This window comes from Marmota flaviventris, chromosome 7 (assembly GCF_047511675.1).
Source record: "Marmota flaviventris isolate mMarFla1 chromosome 7, mMarFla1.hap1, whole genome shotgun sequence".
Taxonomy (NCBI): Eukaryota; Metazoa; Chordata; class Mammalia; order Rodentia; family Sciuridae; genus Marmota; species Marmota flaviventris.
The window spans coordinates 91417362-91443430 of NC_092504.1; the positions used below are offsets into that span (position 1 = coordinate 91417362).

Sequence of the window (26069 nt, forward strand, 5' to 3'; positions counted from 1 at the left end):
CTGCTTCCTAACAACTTGTTTCATTATAATGTGACTCTTAGAGACTAGTAACAACCACCTTTTATAAACTGCATTAGACTATGAATAACAGGTCATTTACTTACTCTCAAAAAGAAGGATCAATCCTCTGTTTGCACTTAATAGTGATCTTCTAAAACATCATAAATAGATGATACACTTGACTTGGAAGAAATAATGTCCCTATTAGCACTACAGATTAATCCGAAAAGTCAGCATTGCTCCTCTGACCTTCATATGGGTCAAGGACAGAAAGTTTGGGTCAAATCTGATTGTCCACTGTGCCTGGCATCCATGTACAGCTTAGTGGTTCAGTAAATAAAGGCAAGTAAAGATTACAGATGTGACAGATTTCCCCACACACAATAAAATCAGTTACCAGAATTAAATCCAAGTAGGCAAATCATACTCAAAATTTACTCTTATTCTCTATCATTCATATAGCATAATCTCCAGAATGACCTTCAAATAACCTCTGAATCTTTGTTTTTACTAAAAAAATGAACCACATCTCAAAAGGCAAAGCAACATAGCTCTTTAATGTCACATATTCAAGCCTCTGCTGTTGACTGCATTCTAAAATTTTCCTCTTAAATATCCATCCTAACCGATGTCACTCTAGTTCTGAAGGCTGGACAATGTTTTTCAATTCTGAAGTAAGTAGTAAGTTATCAAATAAGTTAGGGGAAAATGAAACTCCCACTTCAATTCTATAATGATTCATATGAAAGCTAATCACACTGGGAGTCAAGTGCCCATGTTTCAAAAATAAGGACATGTTGATATGCCCAAGGAGACAGTGACTCTCAAAACTGACAAGAGAAAAGCCCACACAACCTCAGGTTTGTTGGTAACTTGAGAAGAATTTTCTTAATATTCCTGAGTCCTAAGAGTCATTTGTAATTTTTGCAATCTGTATCATGTTGTCATTCAGACATGGCTCTACCAAAGGTAGAACAAAGAACCTTGTCCACCAGGTTATCTTACTTAGAAGCAAAGGTGACAAGCAAGCAAGTGTAGGGCAGAAGAATGAATAGATACCAAATACATAGATTTCAGAGAGCTCACATTATATCCAGCAAGCTCCAAAGAATTCAGATATGAATAAACTCATTTGAGAGGAAAAGAAAATGTGATGAGGAATATCTTTCAAAGAGCACAGGTCTTGGAGGAGGAAAAAATTGCTTAAAGAAGCATAAAACAATTCACTGCCATATTAATAGAACCTGGAAAGATTGAAGGCAGAATTTTATAGGATCTAGTGGAAAGGGCTTGAGCCATCACATAACACATGTAGAACAAAACCCAGAGGAAAGAATCCTAGCATCCAAATCTAGGAAAACAGCTCTCAGCTTCCCCAAAACCTTGTATTGTAGTGTCAATTATCCAATGTTCAATCTAAATTCCTGCTGCAGCAAAAACTCAGTACAAGTGCCCTCTGTTCTCTTAAAAAAAAATCTGTTGTTCTCATGTAAACAGAACTCAATGCTATTGTACGTGACTGAACTTATCCTTACAACATCCACAGAAGGCAGGAGGGAAGCACATGTTCTTTTTGTTTCACCAGCAAACATGAAAACAATTAACCAAGTGAGGTGACAGGTCTATGCTCAATCCACTGGTTCCTCTGGTGGTCAGAAAAAGAGCAGAAGAGCCAGCTGTTGAGTGGATTTGGAGGGGAAGAGCAAGAGATTATAGGAAAAGGCTAAACAGAAAAGAATGAAAGGAGAGGTAGAGAATGGTAACTAAAAAATGAAGGTATTTAGATTAAATTTGTAGGAAGGAAAAGTTGCAGTCAAGAATACAATCTATCATTAAAACAAACAATCAATCAAACTAAGGTAACCCTGACAGAATATTTTAAAATAAAATAATCTCTTCATTGCTTATGGTGTACTACTGCTGACTGGATCCTGAACAATTAATATGTATAGAATTATTATCTCTTTTTGAAGTATTATTATCTTAGGGATTTTTTCCCTCCCTTTGGGCTAAATTCAATATTACTGTAATTAAGAACTTAAGTAATCATGAATTATAGTGAAATAGTCAAGGTCAAATATAGATGGTATTTCACAAGCATAAAGTTAAAATACATCCTTTCTGGTCCATATAATGTTGTTTCTCTAGAGCTACCAGATAATCATTTATTTTTGTGTTTGGAAACATCCAATTTAGATAAATTTCTCAAGTATCTATTTCATTTGTTGCTTATTACTAATTAACTTTTAATTCCTAAAGTAGCTCAAAGGAAGATAAGTGGTTGAATTTACATCTTGCATCTCAAGCCAAATTTTGTTTATCATAATTAAGGTACTCTCCCTTTCTACTTCAAAAATCTTCCTCCGAGCATTGTTGTCACTTTCAGTTTACTTGGCATTTTAACTTTTTTTTTCTGATTTCATTAAGATAGAATGGAAATTAGAATAAATGCCCAAATGAGACTTTAGGAACACATAAGTGTGACTATTTATTTGAAAAGCAAATAAGTTTTTTTTTTTTTTTTTAAGTAGGGTACCAGCAGCAATATGCAAACCTAGCATCCAAATCCTTGTTCTAAATATCATTCCTCTATAAGAGGCCTGGGTTTGAGGAGGCTATAATATTCTTCTCTGGCAAAAATCAAGGAAATACTAAAAAACTGGTGAATGTAAGTGAAAAGGGCATAGAAGCTGGCTTGGAAGAGTATAACTGGCCAAATTGTAATAATTTTAGCATCAAATGATAGTAAAGGATAATCATCAACTAACAAAAGAACCCATGGGTTCAAAGTGAATCTAAAAAATAAAGGAACTAAACTCTTTTTTTTTAATAGAGAGATGCCAGCCAATATGTAGGAGAATGACAATATTTGAAAAACACTATTTTACAACCATTATTGAAATAACTGATTTGAGGAAAGATGACCTATAGATGCTAAAATTCTCACATGGTCGAATGTTTGCTGGCAAACAGGATATTCAGTTTAAATGTATACCCTCAGAGTACCTTCTAAGAACTAAAGGAAAAGAAGGTCCCTTTCAGTGTAGAAATCTGGTGGATACCACCTTAATCACATGATCAAACTAAGCTTCACCAATAATGGGACATGCTGATACTATATACAATGGCAAGGCCATAACATATTATCACCTATGGAATATTCTTGACCATCACACCCCAAAAATTAACCTGAACTGAGTGACACACAAACCATAAACAAATTTAGCTTGTAGAGCATTCTACCAAGCAACTGAAGTGAACACTCCAAAAACAACATGTTGAGAAAATATCACAAAAAGTGATATAAATGTACTAGAATAAAGAATACCAAAAAGAAATATCAGCTTAAACGCACAATTTGATATATGATTAGATCTGGATCAAAATAGGAAAAAAATCCATAAAAACCATTATTGAGACTATGAACTATTTATTACACAATATTATTTTATCTATGTCAAATTTCTTAAGCTTGATAAATAAGGACATTCTACATAAATGTCCTTATTCTTCAGAGATAAATGTGTGAATTCTGAAGTATTTAGGCAAGAAGTGCTATTATGAGAATAAGTTACTTTCAAATGGCACACAGAGTGAATATGTGTAAAATGTTAACAATCTCAGATGAAGAGTATATGGGTATTTACTATTCCTATTCTTTCAACTCTTCTGTAGAGTTTAAATTTTTCAAATACAAAAACAGTAAGTATGAAAACATGGATTCCTTATGAATGTTATTTGTGAGCTGTCATTCATTTTTTCAATGGACTTTAGAGAAGTAAAGAATACAGATGCTGGAGTTAGAATGCTGGGGTTCCAGCCCTGCCACTTAGGAAATGCATGAACTATGCAAATTACTTAGCTTTGCTCTGCTTTCAAAAGGAAATCAGAGGGTGAACCATGGAAAGTTGACATCATCACCATTTTTTAGCTTAAAAAAATCATAAATCCATGCAATTTGTATAGAACTTATTCCAGGTTTGAGAGGAAAGAACAAGAAACAAATAAGGTACTTAAAACAATAACCATCTCCAAGTAAAAGCTCAATAAAATGTTAGTTATGATGAGGTTTCTAAGACAGTAAGGAGAAAAAGCCAGTATATCAGATACCATATTGAGAGCTGGGGATACAAAGTGAATAAAGAACCAAGTCCTCATCCTTAAGGAGGTAGGACCAGGAAGGACAGACAAAAGGAAGTAAAGACCCCTTAATAACAGATGCACATGAAGGGTATGGAAGAGGCAGTGATTAATTGCATAGATTTAGGGACATCACAAAAGGTTTCGGAGAAGATGTAGAGGTAAATAATTTTTTGAAAAAGGATATTAACATGCTATTTGATGTCATAATGTCCGATTTCATAAGGTTATAAAGAACCACACTGTGGTATTTCTCTTAGTTTCAAATTATTGTATCTTTCCAGTTAAAGATAGGATCTGAGATTGAGCAGGTTTACTGGGGAATCACCACGAATGGCCAGAAAATATTAATGTGACCATCATTACCTGTTTCATAACCAAAATCCCTAAAAGGCTCACTGATATATAATCAGTTTAGCTATACATTGGTTATTTAAAAACAAAACTAACTTTGTGACTGTGTATAGACTATGACTTATCTGTCAGTTTGACCTTATAGTTTAGTTTTTATTTTTAAGGAAAACATTAATTGCTCCAAATTCATCTGATAAAGAACCTTACCCAGAAGTTTGAAAACAACCTAAATGCTCATCAAGAAGAGACTCGTGAAATAAGTGAGAGCATAATGGTCTTTGCCCCTCCAGCACTGTGGACTTCAATTTAGTTCTACACTGCTGTTGGAGGGAACTCACTGATCCATGTTCTCAGCGTGGTATTATTCTTCCCACACCCATTCACTGGCTCCCCATCACTTAGCTCATGATAGGAGATCAAACACTAAGCATGGCATTCGGTACCATATTTTGTGATCTGACTTCTGCCTATTCCTCCAGCTTCATCTCCAACACACACGCAAATGCACTAACTAACTGCAGTTCCCAGGAAGTTACACTAATACCAGCACACTGTCACAGAGAATGCCATCCTTCCCCTTGTCTGCTGGACTCATATCCAGACAGACTTCAACACTAAGTTTAACCATTACAATCTCCAAGATTTGCTTAGCCTTATGTTGAGTGTATGGTCTCTTTGGGGCTTCTATAAGCTTCTGTACATACTTCTGTCATACATTATATACGGGTAGAAATTTATAATACATATCTCAACACTGTATTTTTGTAGCTTTTAAATCTAGTTCCTTCACTAGACTTTGAGTTCTTTACATACACAGTACCTACTCTGAAACACTACAGTCTCCTGACAAAGACAGCCATGACAGGTGTACAAGGTGTTAAAAGAACAGAGAAGAAAGAATTTCTCTGCAGGGAGGCAGGAGTAGGAAGGATGCCAGGAAAGGCTTTCAAGAGGAAATGTGAGCTGCATCTTAAAGGATGAGTAGGAATTCACTATGTAATAGGTGAAGGGACTTTTCCCTCAGAATGAGCAGCACAAGAAAAGCCAGAGAGGCATGAAGCTGCAGAGGTTCTGAAATGCAAGGGCAGCCCACTGTGACTCGGGCTGTAGAGTGAAAAGATAATTCTTCAAACCTAAGGCAGCTGTCAGCCTGAAGAGCTTGTACTTAAAGTCAGGATTCTATCCATAATTGCGAACTATCAGTGGACTGTAAGCAGTATATGACACAATCAGATTACACTTATATGTTTTCAAGAACATAAACTAAGTGCTTTTTAGAATCGTAAGAGTTAAGATCTATGATGCGTAACAAGGTCACTAGATAGGCATAAAAAATGTATTTCCTAAATAATATAATCCACTTATTAAAATCACATCTTATTCATCATCTTTTACTCATTTTATATAGAAATGCCTAGCCCTTATGCCTTTAAAAGTACACTGAACTGAAGCAGACAAGCCATTTCAGGAGCTATTACACTGGGTATAAAGACGTGTGAGGCACAGTCCTCACCTTCATGGAACGAAACTCCAGCAGAATAAATGATACAGTTCCACAACAACCCAAATTACAGGCTCTCTGCAAGTGTTATAACAACATGTAGAGAAGGGACAGATTTCCCACTGAGAGCTGAAAAGGCATAAGAGAGGGGCCATGTGAGCTCAGTACTGATTGAGTTAGGAGAGAATACAAACTTAACTAATGTGGTTATCCATTCCTAACAATGATTCACTTTCAGGCAAATATTTGCCTAGAAATGGGAGTGACAATGAGAAAACAGATAAAACCAACCAAAAGGAGAAGAAGATATGGTTTGTAGAGGGTGTTTTGTTTTTTTTTTTAAGTCCCCGTACAAACAAATATTGAGTGTATAATCTCTTCAGGGCTTCTATAAGCCTCTGGGCATACTTCTGTCATACATTATATAGAGGTAGAAATTTTTAAGACACTGTATCTCACACTGTATTTCAACTGTAGGCCAAAATGGTAAACCAGAAAGAATTTTTTTGAGAACTTAAAACTATCATGGAACATAGTATTTTACATATCCCACATTCTTCTTCTACTGTAGGTCGATCCTCCACGGTGGCAGCTGTGCCAATCAACCCTGACTGAAGTTGTGATGAGAAAAGGAAGGAAGGTTTGGGTAGGGTGGTGATGGAAGGACGCTGAATTCTCTCATGCCCTTCAGATGCCACTCTAAAATCCAATTTCCACATACAAACCTTTCTACTTCAGTCTCACAAGCACTTCAAATGTTACAAATCCAAAATTGGTATCATCCTTTGCACCCTCTCCTGTGTTTCTAGCTCACCAAATAACAAGTTAGAAACTTGGGAGAGCCCCTTGGTTCCATCTTCTGCACTCTCCACAACCATCACTAGCGTCACATCCATATTTTATTGAACGTGAATATGAGCCAGTTCCGGAGCCTAGTTCTCCATAAGTATTTTCTCATTTGATCCTCATTAAAAATCCTATGAGGTAATAGCCTGATCTCCATCTTACCAAAAAGGAGCTGTAGCTCAGAAAGGTTAAGCTTCTCAAAAACACAGTTTGTAGTGACAGCCGATCTTGTCCCACCCCTGTCTAATGCCATGAGATTCTCAGCTTCCTCCCCATACCTAATCTTCCAAGACCTGTCCTTTTTTTGCTCCCACTACTAGTACTTAAAATCAAGCTCTGTTTCTCACCAGGTTGACAGTAATAGCCTCTAGTCCTGAACCTCAAGTAATTATAGTTATTCTCTAAATTGCCAAAGAGGAAGTTCAGAAACTGGCCCCAAACATCAAAATGCTTGCAGGTCTGAGACATTTGTCCTGAAGGAAGTGAGTTCCATGGTAAAAAGGGGAGCACATGCTTTTTTTCTAAATGGGGCAACTGCTTGAGAAGCTCCAGCCCACAGATTCCACACAGCAAGGCAGAACCAGTGGTTTTCAATACAGCCTGATAACCATGTTTCCTGTGAAACACTGGCAAGTATTTAAAAAAAAATGTGAAAACTCTGAGCAAAACAAAATTCACTTGCATGCTAGATCTGGCCCATTTTCACCAACTATATCCTTTGAAATATTTGTAATTTCCCTGCTTAAAATCTTTAGTGGTCTCCTATAACATTGGGTTAAAAAAACGAGCTGTTTGGCATGAAAGACTGTTACGAGTCAGTCTATTCCTACATCTCCCACTGCATTTCTCATCAGATACCCTTCAAACATTTACCTACTGCTGGACTGAAGTTCTTACATTTCCTGGCGTCTCTGATTTTAATACACTCTGTCTTCTCAGAGTGCCCTTCCTTTGATTTACTGATCCTTCAGGATGCCAACTCATCACTCAATCTGAGATGTCTCCTGATATGTGCTCACATAGTACCTTATACTAAAACATACACTGTCAAAACACACCTTTCATCCAGTATTGTCATTATCTGGGGGTCTTAAACACTGATAGTGAATGACATTCTTTGACCACGATGTTATTGGGATGATGTCTGAAGTGGTGATTGCAGTATCCTGCTGGTGCAAATCAGCCAGATCTAGCCAGTAACAGCACTCAATACATGTGGGTTGAACAAATGAATCAACTGAACACCACTGAGCCCATGAACTCTTCTCCCCTTGATCCTCCTCAGCAAGCAGTGGTTCTTCCCCTGAATTCCCTCAATATTATGTCCATATTTTCTATTTTAGAATCATAGAAGGAATAAGAGTCAATCATCTTACCAAATTGAATTCCTTGAAAGCAAGCATCCATGTTTTATCAATCTTTATATCTTCCCAGCACCTAACGCAGCTCCCAGACTCTAGTAAGCTCTCAAATGCTTGTCAGATAAATCACCATAACTCTTAAGTGTTAAGCTTCCACAATTCAATTCTATTTCCTTTTGGTTCCTTATCCAAGTGCAAACATTGCTAGATAACCAAAACTGTTCCACTCTGAGGTTTGCAGATAAATATTATAAGAGAAATGGGAAAGAAATGGTGAAGAAGCACAGACAGCTATCTGATGAAAAGTTTTATTTTAGAAATGAATGACTGGATAAAATTTCTGCTTCCAATTGATTATTTAGTTCCCAAAAATGGGCATGGTAAATAAAATGTATTTAAAAACATGTACTATGTATCCCGTGTCTATCCCTAGTAAAACACAGCTCAGAGTTCTTCATTTGTATTCTCTACACACTAATAACGGCAAACATTTATCAAGAATTATTCTATATGGCTAGAAATTATAATGCAAAGTAGGTTTAAAGATTATAAAATTGTGGCTTGAAAAGCAAAATAAAATGTCTAGTTTCTCACTGCTGGCAAGTCACAGGAACAGGTTCCTAACCCAAATCTGTGGGTGACAAGTACACATTCTACTCTTTCCTTGGCATTGCCTCCTTGGCCTCAGCAGTACTCTACCAGTCAATCCTGTAACTGATACTAACTGATACTAACTTTTAAAGTCAACCTGAAAAAATATATATTTTTTTAATTTCTAGTACTATCAAATTTGTTCCCAAATGTTTTAAAAATTAAAATCATACTCATTTTCTATGACATGTGATAATAAGAGTTTAATCAATGAGTTTAAAATACATTGTCTTCTTGGAACGAATTTCACTGAACATTAGAATTTCACATATTTCACCAAAAATTTCCACTAAAATGTCATAGTGTGATTAGTTCAGTGACATTACTCACTGCCCAAAATATTTCAAACAAGGAATGCTCTATATACCAAAGCAATAGCATGAAGATCCATTGGTAAACAGCTTGTAGATTTTATACAGTAAAAATATCTCTTACCTGAAGTATTCCATGGAGAATTAATGAATATGAAACACAATTCCCTCAGGTTAATGATAGGCTGGTTAGTAATTTCATTTGGTAGACTTTGTTTTTTACATTTGCTTCTTTAAGTATTAAAAATATAAACTGCCCTTTAGGTTAGAATGGAGGTCAATTTATTAGATTCATAAATAAGAGAAATCAATTGTAAACTGAAAGGGAAAAGTTTAATGTAATAACTGAATTAAAATTAATTTAGTATCATTATAAACAGAATAAGCACATCTCTAAGGAATATTGACTTCCCAAAAAAGCAACTCAAAAACACAACTAATGTTAAGTACTTTATAGCTTTTAAAGTTATTATTTAGAAGTTATGCCTTTCAAGACATAGATTAGCCAAAATTATTTCAAGAAATATGATCATCTAACCTTTGAGCTGGCACCTTATCCTGGCTATTCTCTGCCTTAAGACGTAGAAAGCTGCAAAACAAATGTCCAAAAAAAGAAATTCGAGATCTTTTCTCTGTAAGGAGGCTGGACTTGGGTATTTATCAACTTGTTACATTCCCGGAGACTTACACATATTCAACTTTCAGTGCTTTTCTGAAACAAAAAAAAAATCTAGGACATGTTTAAAATAGTAATATTTTAGTCACCATTTTGTTATTAAAAACCATTTGTAACAAAAATATTAACCAATAATTGAAGTTATGCTATTCTTTTATAGTCCAAATTCTAATAAAAATATTTCAGACCTTTTGTGACACTGTATCTTCCAATCCAATTTTCATTTTCAGAAAGTTAATTTTTGGTTCCTAGAGACAGTATCCTTTTATTTAAATGAATGTTGGACAAAACATCTGAAAAAAATCAAAACTTTTGATCAATTAATAATCAAGGTTGGTGAAGTTTAAACCGATACATCTTTACTTACCTGTTTCTTATATATTGTATGTATGCTCCCTTTTCTCTCCAACTTTGAGAAGGAAATATTAAGTTTTTTATTTTTTATTTTTTCTTCCCTTTCACAGCATTCTCTTTCTTGCATGGCTGCTTGGTTGTCAATAGCAACAAGATTTAACTGTGAAAGCTCCACTATTTCACTTGAAGATGCATAAATAAGCCAGTTAGATGAAAGAAAAGGGAAGAAACTCACAACAGTACTAATAATGATCAGTGTTTTACCAACCTAGAATCCTAGAGGTAAAAGAAGAGCAGATTTTATTATTTCTCTTTTGAATTAATGTCTTCTCTTCTGAAAGCATAAAATATCCACTTTAATGTGTGATTGTAATGTATATCTGCTTGTCTAATTTAAAATTAGGTGAATGGAGCCTTCTTTAAAAGGTAAGAGAAGAAAAAAAATTCTAAGTTAAATTTGATTCAATTGAGACACTAATTTAACCATTGATCCAGAATGATTGCTCTGTATTTTAAAAGACACATATTACATTCGCTTGCTAGATATTTTGTTTAAGTTATAACAAATTAGTATTCTGTTTTATTGTTATTTTTAACTTAAAAAGAACTCACTATATCTGGATGTTGACATGTTCTTAAAATTGAATGATGAAATGGATCAGATCTAATTTAAGCAAACAGCTAAAAATAAATCAAAGCATAAATACATTCTGGATCACATATTAGGAAAAACTGTTTATGACTCTGGTAAGGAATGAAACAGAAAAATATAAAAGGATACTGTTTCTTTAGTACCTTTTAACTGCCAATTTTGAGTAATATAATTTATCAAGAAAAATATTTTAGACAATGGCAAAACAAGTCAATAAAGAATAGCAAACATCATTATTTTCTAACTAGCTGTATTAGTACCAGGCCGACAAACAGTTCTATATAGTTTATTTCCTTATAATATCTTAAAGTTGGGTCACATTTCTTCCTACTTAACATAAATTAGCCTGGATATACACAAATTTGGTAAATTTTATAGTAGAAATATGTATGCCTGTTAAAACTTTAGCATAAAATTTTAGCCAGTATATCATATTTTAAAATTTGCATTTTAAAACTATATAAAACTGTATTTAAAATTTTTTTTTAAATGTTAAACTTGGAATAAATTGCTTCCACACAGTCTGGGGTCTAGTCTCTATTGGTGGACAAGGAAATTTTCCTAGGCAATGATCATCACAATTTTTGTAAAGGTGCCAAAAATAAACGCTTTGCATGCATGCTTTTCTTTGTGTGTCTGTGTGCATGTCTGTGTGTCTCTGTGTGGTTCAGTGCACCACAAGCACCTCTAAAATGGAATTCATTAGTACCATATATCCAGAAAAATCTACCCCTTTTTTTTCCATGATAATTTGTTCCCCTATAGCCATTATAGAATAATGACCTGAGTAAACTCACACAACATAGCCAGCAAAGCCATTTGGTTATAACTTACAACTCTAGAACTCCCTCCTGCAGCTTGCCCTACAACCACAGCTTCCATTCCTCTGAGGGGCCTCAGGGATATTATACCCTTAACTATATGTTGTTAAAATTCATAGAGTTCTGATAATTTTATGAAATTATAAGTCATATAAACCACAGAAATTAAATTATTCAGGGATTAACTTTTCTTGCTTGCTAAAAACAGGTTTACAGGTTTGGAGACAGCCAGGAGCTTTGGAAAGCATTAAAGAAAATGAGGAATAAGAAACCTTAAAGAACTAAGCCTTCTAATCCAAAGATATACCTGTTTTCTTATGTACAGCTTGATTATTCTAAAAGATTCTAAAATGTCCAAGTATTAGACCAAGCATAGCCTTTAGAAAGGAAATAATAGAAGCGGTAGACTGAAATGCAGATGTGGTTACCACATGACTCAGCCTGGAGGCACACAGCTCCTAAGCAAGCAGCACAGCAGAATCCATATGCTCCCTTGCAGGTGACAAATGCCAGGTACATAAAGGAATGGTGTGCCCTTGCATTGCAAGTGGTTCTACCCCCTATCCCTAATCATCATATAGAACAAAGCAAAGACTCCAAAAAGTTCTCCACACCATAACTTTAAATTTTATGTTTTTCACTGTTGAAAAAGTTGGTATTAGCCCTGCAAACGCTATTCACAGTTATCCAACTTGGTATGTTTGTAACACCAACATCCAGGACAACAGAACCCACAAGTTCATGTAAAGTAAGAACCTGGATGATTCCAACTTCTGGTGCACTACTTCATAAATATTGAAGATATATAATTATTCATCAGACTTCAATATAAGATTAGAGAACAGAAATCTAGCAAGTTCATACATTATCTTCATATTTTTATACTTTCTTCCCTAAAAGTAACTGTTTCAAAAACTACTTCTGCCTTATTTAGAAAATGAAACTGTAAACAAAGCAATGATGAATATTTTAATTCATCAATGAGTTTAAAAATCTATCCCAGGGACAAAGGAACTGAAAACCACCACTATCTTTCATTTGAACTTAGAACAATTTATCCAGTGGAAACTATAAACATAGTAATTATAGAAAATATAAAATCAACTTTAAACACTCAACATACATAAAAAATACAACTAAACATGAGTTGCAATGTGTGTTTTTCTATTAATGAACACTGGCTTTGTTATTTGCTGGCATGCAAACATTTGGCAGATAAGAGAAATGAGGACTGGCCAAAGAGCCTGTTGTTCCTAGGTTCACTGTATAAATGATGCCCAGAAGCAATGTTTGCATGTGTCCTCCATATCCCAAGCCATAATTTGCATGGAAATGAAAGGGTGCATAGCAAAATGGAGAAGAGGTTATATATATATATCTTATAGTCCAATGCATACAAAATTGATACTAAAATATCTCTTTACAGAACCCACTTATAGTGGAGCTCAAGGAACACCTATCTGCACTCCATTTACAACATGTCTGGGTACCAACTCCATCAATTGCTGACTGATCTTTAAAATATATATTTAAAAAATAAAATAAGTAAAGACTGGCTTTTAACCTACTAAATAATACAGCAAACTTTAGGATCATTTTTAGTGATTCCAACTTGAAGTTGTCTAACTTGGAACTGTCTATACAAATCTCTATAATTTTTACCCTTCACAGCTAGAAATAAAAACTAGCCTTGCATGAACTGCACTTTTAAAGTAAGTGTCTCATCTCACTTTGGAGAAACTTCCATAAAATGACTTTTCAAATCCACCACTGGCTTCATGACAGGAATGTGACTGTGGCCCCTTCCATTCTATCACTCCCCACTCTGTGAAGGACTGCGTGAAAGTCTTTCAAAACTATGTATAGTAAAAGCCATGCTTTTTTCTCTGAAATAACAGTTTGCGGTTTTTTTTTCCCCTAGTAAAAACATGAATTATTTAAGTAACAACACTTCCATTTTTCCTTTGGCTACTAGAGGCAAAGAGCCAAATTATAAGACATATTTAGTTTCCTATGGCTTACATTTCTGCAGTTTATTAATGCTCTTTCCAACATGTTTTATTTTAACCCTCTTATTCCCTTTAGTCCTTGTTAATTATTTTTATATTTTATTGCATGAAGTCCTAAAAGTTAATTTATACTTTTCCAAACAAGAAAAGACATAAAAACGAAATAAATAAACCAATTCTATTTATATTTCAAGGTATCTTCTAAAGAATCAAAAATAGAAAGTGACTGAACAGAAGGTTTCCACACTGCAATGTTAGCTGAGATTTATCCTTCTTTGAATCACATATTTTATGTAAGAAAATTTATAACAACAAAATGAAAGCTCTTCGGGGCTGGGATTGTGGCTTAGTGGCAGAGCGCTTGCCTACCATGTGTGAGGCACTGGGTTCAATTCTCAGCATCACATATAAATCAATAAAATAAAGGTCCATTGAAACTAAAAAAAATTTTTAAAAAATGAAAGCTCTTCAATTACTATACTAATATAAAGATAGGAGATCTCTGTAATTCTCCCTTATCAAATTACATTTAATGGTGATAATGATATACACATAGAAATGTTCAATGTAGTATATTTTATAAAAATACAATATTGAAAATCAGTTAGTGTACATAATCAGGATTATTATGGTACATCTTCATAATAGCATACTGTATAACCATTTAAAAGAATAAGTCAGTTTACATGAACTGATAAGAAATGATCCTTACATTAAAAAAATCAAGATACAGAATGGTTTTTACTTCATGCTATAATTTTATGAAAAGGGTAAACTTTGGAAATGTTTAGAATTATCTTCAAAAATTAATAGAAAATAGTGGTTTTTCTGATGGGAGTTGGAAATAGATGTTAGAAAAACAGGTAAGTAAGGCAGTCTTCTCTCTCTCTCTCTCTCTCTCTCTCTCTCTCTCTCTCTCTCTCAATATTTCTTTTAATTTTTTACTTAAACATGCATGTCTTCCTTTTTAAGAAGATGAGTTAAGTTGATAATTCAATGAAGACTAGAATAACTAATGGAAAAAAATATATGCCCCTACAATTTTAATTCACTTTTTAGGAATATTTTTGGTACAACAATGTCTGAACATTTTCTGCAATTCTTTTAATCACAATAGGATCTCCAAAAGTGGTACTCAGATGTCAGAATTCTACATACTCCTCCCTAATTGACAATGGTTTAGAAAAAAAATATACACCATATACATAAGTATATAAATTATGGCTAAAGTATGCAGATAATTAAAGATCAATGATTTAAGCAATTCCTAAGTGCATCTTTCTTAAAGGCAAATAAAAATCCACATCCATAAAATGCAGACAGAGCAATAGACAGGAAGCTATGGGGAGATCTGACAAATCTCACCACATTCTCCCAACATCAGCCAATTGCCACTGATCTGAGTGGAAACAGATGAAAAGTAGGAATAGTCAGAGGATTTTCTTAGGAAAGAGTAGGAATCAGAGCATCCTAAAAATCAAGCAATAGATTAGACTCTAAATATGGGTCTTCCAGAGCTGTGAGTCAATACTGGCATCCATTTTCTTTCCATTAAACTATTTACTACCAAGTAAAAAACCACTGTATACATCATTTGACTATATATATAAAAATTGCCCTGTAGAAATATTAGAATGCAGGCAGAACAACATTTTTTCAACATTACACTCAAGGTTATTTTAGATTCAAAGTAATATAAATGTCTTTCAATAAAAGATAGGTTAATAAATCATGTATAGTTATAAACGAAACACTATAAATCCATAAAAACTAAGGAGGCTTTTTTACATACAAATGATAAAGAAAGACCTTCAAGATGTTCCATTTAGAAAAAGAAACAAGGGACAGAACAGTATATAGTATGCTTTCATTTGTATAAAACAGGCAGGTGACAGGAAAAATATAGGAATCTACCCATAAATATTTAAAATATGTTTTAAAGATACACAAAAATACTTGTCAATACTTATTTCTCTAAGGGTGGGTTTTTGAGGAAATGAGTGCATCTTCTCTTACAAAATAAATTAATATTTTAGAAAGATAGATGGGAAAAAGTTTAAACCTATACAAAATTGTCAGGAAAAGACAGAAGTGCCTGATTGTGGTAGAGGGTATAGTAATGGGATTTAGGCCACTAGAGCCATTCTTTCTAGCCCTTTCTTTTCTCCCACAACAACAAAGGTCCAATCCTGTGCTGAATCTTTCTTACTGTAGCATGCTGCAGGGAGTCACTCAATATCACTGTCACCTGAAAACCATATGGTTGGTTCAGCTGATCCAGAATGCATAAAATATGAGTTCTACAGATAAAAAGCACCAAATAGAAATGTTGGATATTCTACTTGCTTCAGGAGGATGGGTGGGTGGGGAAGTTGATCAAAACTTTCTAAGTAGCAGACAGAGAATGTTGTTTTGGAAATAGGAAGTGCCTCCTTGGTCCTGGTTTGTACCAGCATGGGCACTTTCAAACAGCACATGCCTGGGGCAGGAACATTAAGGCAGATCCAGCTGCTGAAACTGCAGAGACTAGGGTGCTTCCTTTTCTTTGCCCTGGTCTTTCAGTTTGGGAGGTACTAAATTCTAATCCATAAAGATTAAGACTGCCCAGATTAACTGTATGAGGGGATCTCAGGAAATCAGTGGATCTTAATAGTATTATTATAAAGATCAGTTCTAATCGGGGAAAAGAGTGAAAGAACAAAGTGATTTCTGTGAAAAACTTAACTTTGAAGACTACATACACTCAAAAGTTACCTGTATGAAAAGGTCAAGCTTCTTCAACACAGCTTTTAGTTTGGAATCTGCATTCCAAAACCACTCGAAGTTATTCAAAATACATGGTGTTCTTAAACAACCTTTCAAGGGAAGTGGTAGTTAAATAAACTTGGTCAAAAGCCTTACTTCCTAGGGATTTGGGGATTCAGGTTGAGTGCTGAAAGTAATTACAAAATTATCCACTGCCTTGTTTTTATTCCCATCTCAAAAAAAAAAAAAAAAATCTGCATTTCTTACCGAAAAATTCTAAGGGGAAGCTAATAAATGCAGAACAGTGAACCATGCTCAGGTTCCCTAAGATGGACTGAGAACCCTGCTATTGGGCCCAAATGTCTCAGAAATGCTCAAACAAATGGAATACAAATGGCTGATATGGCTCTGAAAGGTCGATCCCACTCTCAGACTCCCAGTTACATCTGGGGTACCTAAGATTGACAGGTATAAAAATATTTCTTTAGGTGTAAAGCACTAATTCCTGTTCAATACAAGTTGCTCTAGTTGTTAACTATAAGTAGAAAGGCACTCATTAGGAGTAACCTCTGTGTGGGGGGAAGCCACATGTGGCCTTCTAAGATGATACCGAAATTTCTAATTTAAGAGCTGGCAGGTATATATTTCAAAGGTAGAACTCTTGTCTAGTATGTGTGCAAGACTCTGGTTTCCATTGCCAGCACAGGGAGAAGTAAAATCTAATTTATTTTTAATTATTTTTTTAAAAAGTTCAAAATGTAAATAATAAAAAAGATATAATTTATCTAATTTTGAAACTAGGGATGGGAAGTCAATGACCAGAGTAGGGAGCAAAGATTAACAAAGCATCTTTCTTTTACAAGACTGAATTTCTAAACTGGGATGCAAGTAAGAAATTAAATGTGACATTTAAATATTTCATTTACTTAAAAAAATCACTCTGCTTAAACTAATAATAGTTTTTTTCATTAGAAATGCAGAAATAATTCAATAATTTGCTCATCATTCTTTCCAATATTCATAGTAATTATGTTATCCACCTAAAATTACTTGACAACCCAAAATAGTTTCAAAATGAATTACTATTTCACAGTCCCTATGTTTCATGAATCTATGTTTAGCTAAAGCTGATAACAATCTAAATTTTCACTTCATATGGCATTTGTACAGTTGTAGCCTTTATTAAATTTGGGGATGAAACAGGAGGAAATGAGGTTCAGAACTAAAAAAGCAAAGTGAACTGTAGGTGTTGGTTTTATATCTTCTCAAAATCCCTAGCAGAAATATATAACAAAACACCTGCATTTTTCCTGGTCTTTAACGATAAATGAGATAAAACCATTTTATTCATACTATTTCCTTCAGAAATCACAAAATGTTCACTGACAGCCAAAGAACTCAGAAATTAAATAGCTTTGTTGAACCTAGAACTAGTGGTTTTTCTTTGCAACTCTAGAAAGTGTTTTCAACAACAACAACAACAAAATACTACTGTCATAAGCCACACACATATGGCAAAATCTCCAAGCAAAGAGAAAGTCAACCATACAGGAAAACAGCATCTAGATCCTACATGTTCTTTTTTGCCATTAGGAAGTTCTCAGATGGAGTTTAGATCTATAATGTACCTTGGAAATATACTTGTACAACAAGAAAACTGTAGCTAAAAAGTGTTACCTAGCTAATCGGGGACAAAAGTCTAAGCTTGAACTTAGGTGTCCCAAATTATCTAGTAAAGAATTGTTTCCACAGCATACACAGCTTTCTAAAATAAAACATACAAACCCCTGAGAAATCTCTATTACAGAAATATCCACATAGTAGGGAAAGAGAAACAGTTAACATAATTAAAATGAAATGTGCCATTAAGATTATGGAAAAGTCAAAGAACCAAATAACTACAAAGCAAGAAACAGAAGTATTTTGTGACAATTTCTGAGTGATTAAGGTGCTGTGTGTTGTCAACATGTAATAATAAATGTATAGAAATAATAAAAAACCTTGATATTATAAAGAGCAACATTAACATTCAATAAAAGGAAAGCCCATGACAATTAGAAAATCAAATTTTGAATTTTGGGTATGCAAGAGATCTATTTATGAGTCAAGAACAGAAAACAAAGAATCAAAGAATAGAAAGAAGTCAAGAATATGAGCTAAAAAGGAATTATGAAAATACAACCTTCCTATTTCTGGAATGGATCATGCTTTCCCAGCAGGGCAGGAATGTTGGGACAGAATATTGGGTGGTACAGGCAGGAAGCAGGAGAACATATTCTGTGTCCATTTGGGTAGCACCTCTGATCCATCCTTCCTTAGAGGGAAGGAATGGAAATTCCCCAGTTGAATGTGGCTTTGTGGCTTGACATAGTAAGCCAGAAGGGGTGGTTTACCAACTAGAGCAACCTACAGTATTAGTCTTTTCAAAGATGTCCATGGAAAGGAGGATAGTAAGTAAAAATGAAATGCGTCCTGTTTTGTGTAGATGTGTATATCTGACCTGCATGACTATTGGGCCAAATGTCTCACAAATGTGCAACCAAATGGAATAAACATTCACAAAACTATCACTGCACTAGGGCATAAGGTCTAATAAATAATATAATAAGGGTACTACTTTCCCACCCATTTGTGTACACACATAAGAAATAACTGAGAGGTTCTGAGCATGGGTGGGAATCGTCCCTTTTGCTTTAAAAAAAAATTTTTTTTTTTGAGACAGGGTTGCTAAGGCTGGTTTTGAAATTGTGATCCTCCTGTCTCAGCCTCCCAAACTGCTAGGATTACAGGTGTATACCACCAAGCCTTGCCGCTACACTGTTTTGAAAAAAATTTCCAAAGTGAGTCATGAGAAGGAAAGAGAACCAGGGCACTTTTGATGAGGAAGAGAAATTGCTCCTCATGGAAAAGAATGTTGAAATTATCTAGGGGTCAAAAAGCCAAAAGTATTTTTTTAATTAAATTTCCTAAAAGCTGTTTGGAATTTTTTTAAATAGACAATCCATTACTAAATTTAATTGTTACAGAATAGCAGACATTTTCCTTGAATAAATGTTGTAATAAGCTTATAATTTCATAATGGTTTTCTTCGAAAACCAATCAGAAATATTCCATTCATCCCAGCCTCTTTTTAGTGCCGACCTACCCTTTCAGCTGACCTCTTGCCCCCACATTCCTCTACCTGTTTATATCCAAACAAAGATAGGCAGAACTCTGAATTGACACTTAGACCATCTGAGATTCTGGAAACAAAATACACAGGAAAACGCATCTCTGGATTTATTTGTACAACCTTGCCATCCTCAATGTAAATGGTAAAGAACAATTTGGATCTTTTTAATTTAAAGAATTTTATTTTATTGAAACAGAGAACTTTGCAAGGATTTTTAATTTGTGCAGCATAAATGCAAAAAAAATGCATATATCATGTCTAACAAATGAAGACTCTGACTGCACAGATGTCCCTCCACAACATTGTTTTCAGTAGCAGTGTTTCTTTACATTTAACTTTACTGAATACATACGTGGTCTGTACTCAGTGCCAAAGATAGTTTTAAGTACTGTACAAATTATAACTCTTTCAAACCTTGGGATGGTCCTTGAGGTTATATACAACTTTGGATTCATTTTAGAGATAAGGAAAATAAAGCACAGAAAAGTTGAATTACTTGTCCAAGGCTACATAGCTAAGAAGAGGTAGAACTGGAAATGAAATCCAGGCAACCTAGCAACAGTGTGCAAGTCCCTCTGCATCACTCTGGCTTTCAAACGTTTACCAAATGAAAACAAACTGATTTTGCAAAATTATCTTATACATTTTTCTAGCATTACCATTTCAATAATTAACTCATACCATGTTGCAGTTTTCTCAGGATCTTAAGGAATAACAAGAGGGAAAAGACAAGTACTATCAAATACTATATTTGACAACTTATCATACTTGAAAGAACAAAATAAAGGTATAAAAACAATAAAAGTGTCCTGTATCTGATAGGAAAGCTCCTATGTAGACAGTAAAACCCTAGAAAAGCTCTTGAATGGTTGTTTTATAATGCTTCTATAATTCTGAATGGTCTCTGCACTCATTCAGATTCAGAATTACCAAGCTAGCACATATTGAACAAAATTTGATTACTCTATAGAGAAAAAAAGAAAAAACAGCTCCTAGAGATGCTTCCTGGGGAATTCCATATCAACGAACCTCTCAGAGATCTGAGAAGTGTTCTGCTTGGAATTCTTTTAGCACACCTGGCAGAGAGCCTGCGTGCTCCAATTGGCTGCCTTTGGGAAGGTGCACTCCACTGCCGTCCAGGGCATTCTGCCAAAGCAGGCTTGTCTTGGGTGGGGTTGGGAGATTGCGTGAACCTCAAGGCATTTCAACATTTGATTTGGGAGTTTCCTGCAAATTACAGCAGCAAAGAAGGAAGACACTATCTCAATTCCTGCAAAGAGACTAACCATTTTTGTTTGGGAGGGTTATGTTTATGTATTGGGCCAACAGAAGGATCCTCTCTTTACCCTTTGGTTATTACAGCCTGGTGGTTCCTCAGATTCCACACCTGTTGGCCTCCAGCTGTGTAAATACTTCTGACACACTGATATAATTGGCAGAAGCCTAAATTCCATCAGGTATTATCCTTCTTTTTGACCATTTACCCTTCAAAACTGAACAGACTAATCAGTAGGGACACCTGAGCTTTGCCTAGTTCTTTCATTTACTGGAAATTGGAGTTACCACTATTTCCCTTTAACAGGAGGCAATGGACCATCTGTGCAAAGGGTCTACACAGAGGCTTGCACATAGTAGGTAGACAAGAATTATTCCCTTCACCTCATTCCTGATTAGAGACAATAGGCTATGTATGCAATTAGAATCAACCTTTAACTCTCATTTCCCCTCCTTCACAAAGTTAAGGTAAACATCACAAGCATTCTTAAAAGTTTAAAGATGGGCTGGGATTGTGGCTCAGCAGTAAAGCACTTGCCTAGAAGGGGCAGTACCCGGGTTCGATTCTCAGCACCACATAAAAATTAAAAAAAAAAAAAAGGCATCGTGTTGTGTCCATCTACAAAAAAGATTCTCTCTCTCTCTTAAAAAAAAAAAAAAGTTTAAAGAGCTGAAGGAAGTTCTGCCTTTCCTGAAATTAAATTTACCTGAATCTTCACATTGCCAATCCATCTCTAAGACAGGCTCCTCCACTACCTGTCTCAACAATCTTACTCTATTCATCTAAGCTGCTTCTTTGTTAGTGTCTATGTCCTAATGTGAAACTCAACTTGGTTCCCATCATTTCACCAGATGTATAAATCTAGTACCCTAAAGATGCTTCAGAAGTTTATTTCATCTTTTGGAGTTTGTTTGACTGTTCTGCAGGAAGACTGGGATAAAATTTTGAGATCCAGATCTAGGTAAAATTGGAAACAAAGTTCTAATTTTTTTTTGTGATATAGCTCTGACTTTTACCATTAATATATCCACTTTTTTTTGGGGGGGGGGGACAGAAATCAGTGTTCTGATTTAATATTTTTTTACATGAGGTTGATTTGCAGAACTTACAAATAATGCCTTTTCAGAGTTTTTTTTTTTTTTTCCTGATCATATTGGGTGGTCTGCTTAAAGCATTGTCAATACAACTTCTCTTCAAAAAAGATTTATGAATGGGCTACTTTACACAACAGTTATGGTGAGGATTACAGTTATGGTACTCTAAGATTATGAGTTTATTTAGTGTAAATACAGTCTAGACTCATTATCTTACCCCATCTCAAAACCTGGAACAAAGAATGGTATAAGCTGGTTGAAAACATAGGAGGTGGAGAATATTGGGGACAAATGCTAAAATGAACATCTTAGATGGCTCCCCATGAAAAACAAAGCTTCTTAATATAGGTGGTTCAGGTTGGAAAGGTACAGAATAACCAATTGGATACTGTATCTGAAAACCCATGTCAGAACTGCACAGCCAAGACTTGCTCAGAAATTATGAGCTCTCCGATATGTGGAGTGAAGCACTGAATGATGGTATAAAGCCCACCTCCCAGCCTGATACTCACGTTGGCACTGTCCCCAGGACTGGCGAGCCCAGCCCCAGCAGCAGTCAATCCTCCCACCATAACGACATAGGCCAATAGATGACACTATTTGCCTGGGCCACCTACCAAACAAACAAACAAAAAATATAAATAAACAAAGACACTTTTAAAACTAATTCCCTCTTTGTTATTGTTTTAGATCACATCCACAATTTTCTAAAATTTATGCCTGCAGAAATTTAAGGATAAAACACCTTCACAGAAATAGTTCTGCTATGGTCCAATTTCAATCCTCTGACAGTTAAACACACACACCCTCACCAAGTACACAGGGATAGTGTATAAAGGGGGAGAAGATCCTTTCTTAACTAGAAAGAGCACTAGCTAAAACCAAGAATCCTCAAGGCTGCCATTCACAGGGTGGTTTTTGAAGCTTGAAATAAAACAGATTCCTCAAAGACTCACACCTGTTATGGGGGCAGGGAGCCAGTTTTGACTGATTCATTGTAAACTAAAAAAAATATTAAATAATGTAAGACATGTCAAAGAAAGAATTTTTACTATATGAATGGCAGATGTGGGAAGGGCAGAAAGAGGAGAGTCCTCAAAAATCAAAAGCAACAGGGCTCTTTTGGAGATATAACTGGAAAAAGAAAAAGAAAAAAAAATTGTACTAGAAAAAAAGTCTAAACAAAACCAAGGAGAGTTTAAGGTGTATTTGACATCTCAAGTACCTTATGGCTTGAAACTTGCCTGTATCAACAACTCATATTATTTTCCTCTCCAAGGTAAATAATACCTAAAGAAAGTATACAATTTCAGGATACAGATTTATTCACTAGATCACACTTGGATATGTTATTTGCTAAATTGTTCCCTTAAGTGACTTTTTCCTCTAGGAAGATTAACGTTTTAATTGGCTTTTTTAGACATCTTTTAAAAGCTACATTAATATTTTGTGTGCCTAACACATGGTGTATTTTTTGTTGTAAATGTGTGTACAAGGAATGCACACCATACACAAATGTAGGCAAAAAAATGCTTTAAAAAATAAAATAAAAAGGCTTAACCTCTGGTTGCTACTCACTTTTCCTTAAACTCTCCTTAGCTTTTCAATTTCCTTTGCTTTACCTGCCCTTTCTACCCCCAGGCCCAAAGTACAAAATAACCCCCGACTTTCTATTTCCTCCATCCAGGTGGTAAACAAGCTTTTCTCAGCGCTCCACTGGTTCCCCTCTGTTCCCCTACAGGTACAAGAAAGCCAATCAATCGTGCGATTGATTCGTTCCGAGATTGCAGGTAAAACAGGTGCGGCATCTTCAGGGCTGCCAGAGACAAACAGAGGTGGGTGGGGAAAGGGGGGCGCTTTAGGAGGGCGACTGGATGGCGGAGTGGCCCAGGGCAAAACCTCTCCACCAGCAGCCATCAGTGCGCAAGGTGATCTGGTCTGGAATCTCGAGGAGGTGAAGGGACCGAGCACGCCCTCCTAACCGACACTCACACTCTTGTCACTCCCCCTCACGCACACCAGAGAGGATCCCGCGGCCTGGGAAACGGCAGGGCGCTGCGCGCTGCAACCGAAGGACCCGCTGAGTGACAGCGGAGACTGATCCCTGGGTTGTTGGAACCTGTCAGAGCACGCAGCAGTCTGGCTCGCCGGAGGTCTGAGGAGCAGTGCGGTGTGAGCTCTCGCCGCCTCCCCCCTACACACACACACACACACACACACACACACGAATACACACACACGCCCTCGCATACCCAGGCATAGGCACACACGCACACTCATTAGTAGCATCTCACTGTGTCTTTATTTTGAGACCCCTCCCTGGAGAAGACCAAGTGGGAAGACAAACAGATCCTGGTAACCCAGTCGCTTCTTCTCCCCGCAGTCTTCGTGTGGATAGCCCTGACAGCTCCGAGCTGTGATTTCATTCTGGTCACCTGAAACTTTCCCCACTGAAGCGTCGTGTAAATCCTGAGCGAGTTCCCGGGTCAAGGGATGTCCCAGGCGTCACCTCTACTTAAAGGCGAAACCGCGCCCTCAAGCTGTGATCCTAGTTTCCAGCCTCTCTTCTCCCCCAGTCCCAATTCCCGAGCCCTGAGCGGGGGTGAGCCGCTCGCCCAGCCGCGAAACCACCCTCTAGGAGCCGGGACTCGAACCCGGCGCGACCTCTCCAGTCCCTGGCAGGCCCTCGGAGAGGCTCCACGACTATACTCCCGAGAACCTGTGCGGTGGCCCAACTTCTGGGCCAGAGAGTACCTTCTCTCGCTGCGTAAACCCCACGGGGAGTGGAGCCCCAGAACTGTGAGTGTGAAATTAGCGCGGGAAGGAGAGGGCGCCCCGGGGCCCAACTCACCTCCCGTCGAACTCGGCAGCCGTCTGCAGGTAGAGCGAGGACAGGAGCACCAGCGCCAGGGGGAAATTCATGTTGGGCGGCGAGTCCCGGGAGTGAGAGTCGCCGAGCGCCGGGAACAGGTTGAGGTTGCTGGGCGCGGGGGAAAGGCGCAGTCTCCTCCTCAGCTCCCCAGAGAAACTGCAAGTCGCGGGAACCCCCTACCGCCTCCGCCTCGGCTCCTGCTGCCACTCTGGAAGGAGAGAGGCGCGACGCGCAGCCGGAGCAGGTCTGCAGCGCGGCTCCGGGAGCCCCCTCCGGCTCCCTCCCCGCGAGGGGAGGCGCTGCAGGGGGAGCTGCACCGCTCGCAGGGAGGGGCGCTAGGGGCGGGAGGGGCGCGTGCGCCTGACTCCCAGCGCTCCCAGCTTCGGCACAGGGTGGGGGTTCTCTGCCCCTCCCAGGGGCCCAGCAGCTCCTGCGGCTCCGGGGCTCTTATTCTATGGGAAGCCAGCGTCTCTACTTGGCGGGCCAATGGGGCGAGCCCGAGGCTGGTAGAAAAGTTGCAAACCTGGCCTGGGAGAGAAAAATAGGGTGCTCATTAGGGAAGGGTGAGCAGGGAAGAAAAAGGGTCCGAGGCGTAGGTGCACGCCCCGCGGGTTTCGCCAGAACACGTGGTGACCGCAGTGAAGAACCATAGCTTTCACCGGAGGGCAGAGAAGCCCGAGATGAGAAAGGTTTGTGGGGTGGAGCTGAGCAGTGTCTGCATTCAGTGAAACCACAGCAGGACTTGGACAAATTAGCGAAGACAAACTCTAGGAGTTTGCTTCTCCCGCAGAATTGGCAAAGGCATATATATATATATAATTTTTAACCAGCAGAAGGAAATGTTTGACTCTCCAGTCGAATTTTGAAGAAATGTGCAGACATGTTTCTATCTCCTACAGCTCAACTCGGAGCACGTTAGAATACGGCTGCCCCTCTAGGGGCAAATGCCCGCCAGAAAGAGAGGGCCATTACTACTTAATCTTGTGGTGTCTCATCTTGCGGGATCCTTTAGAAACCATTTTAAGTAATCATTACTCTGTGGTTTCAGAGTAAAAAAGTTCTTACTAAAGGACTATGTTCAAATGAAAACACATGATTATCCTAAAAGGCACGTTAAAACATAAGTCTGATCAAATCACTCATCTTTTCTAACTGTACCCCAAATGGCTTCTCCTGTCTCTTCCCCAAGCACAAGGCCTCCTTGTCTTTCTAGCACATTCGAGGCATGCCCTCT

At 37.0% G+C, this 26069-nt stretch overlaps 1 protein-coding gene across 2 annotated transcripts in view; it reads right to left on the minus strand.

Moving 5' to 3' along the window:
* Npnt (nephronectin) overlaps positions 1-25085 on the minus strand; it is a 69552-nt gene extending 44467 nt beyond the window's left edge. For both annotated transcript variants that reach the window (XM_027935427.2, XM_027935424.2), the window contains exons 1-2: positions 24815-25085; positions 22476-22576 (exon numbers count right to left, since the gene is read on the minus strand). In XM_027935427.2, coding sequence (XP_027791228.1) covers positions 22476-22576; positions 24815-24885 — 172 coding nt within the window. In that variant the 5' untranslated portion in view covers positions 24886-25085. The remainder of the gene's footprint in view (positions 1-22475; positions 22577-24814) is intronic.
* Between the last annotated feature and the right edge of the window lie 984 nt (positions 25086-26069).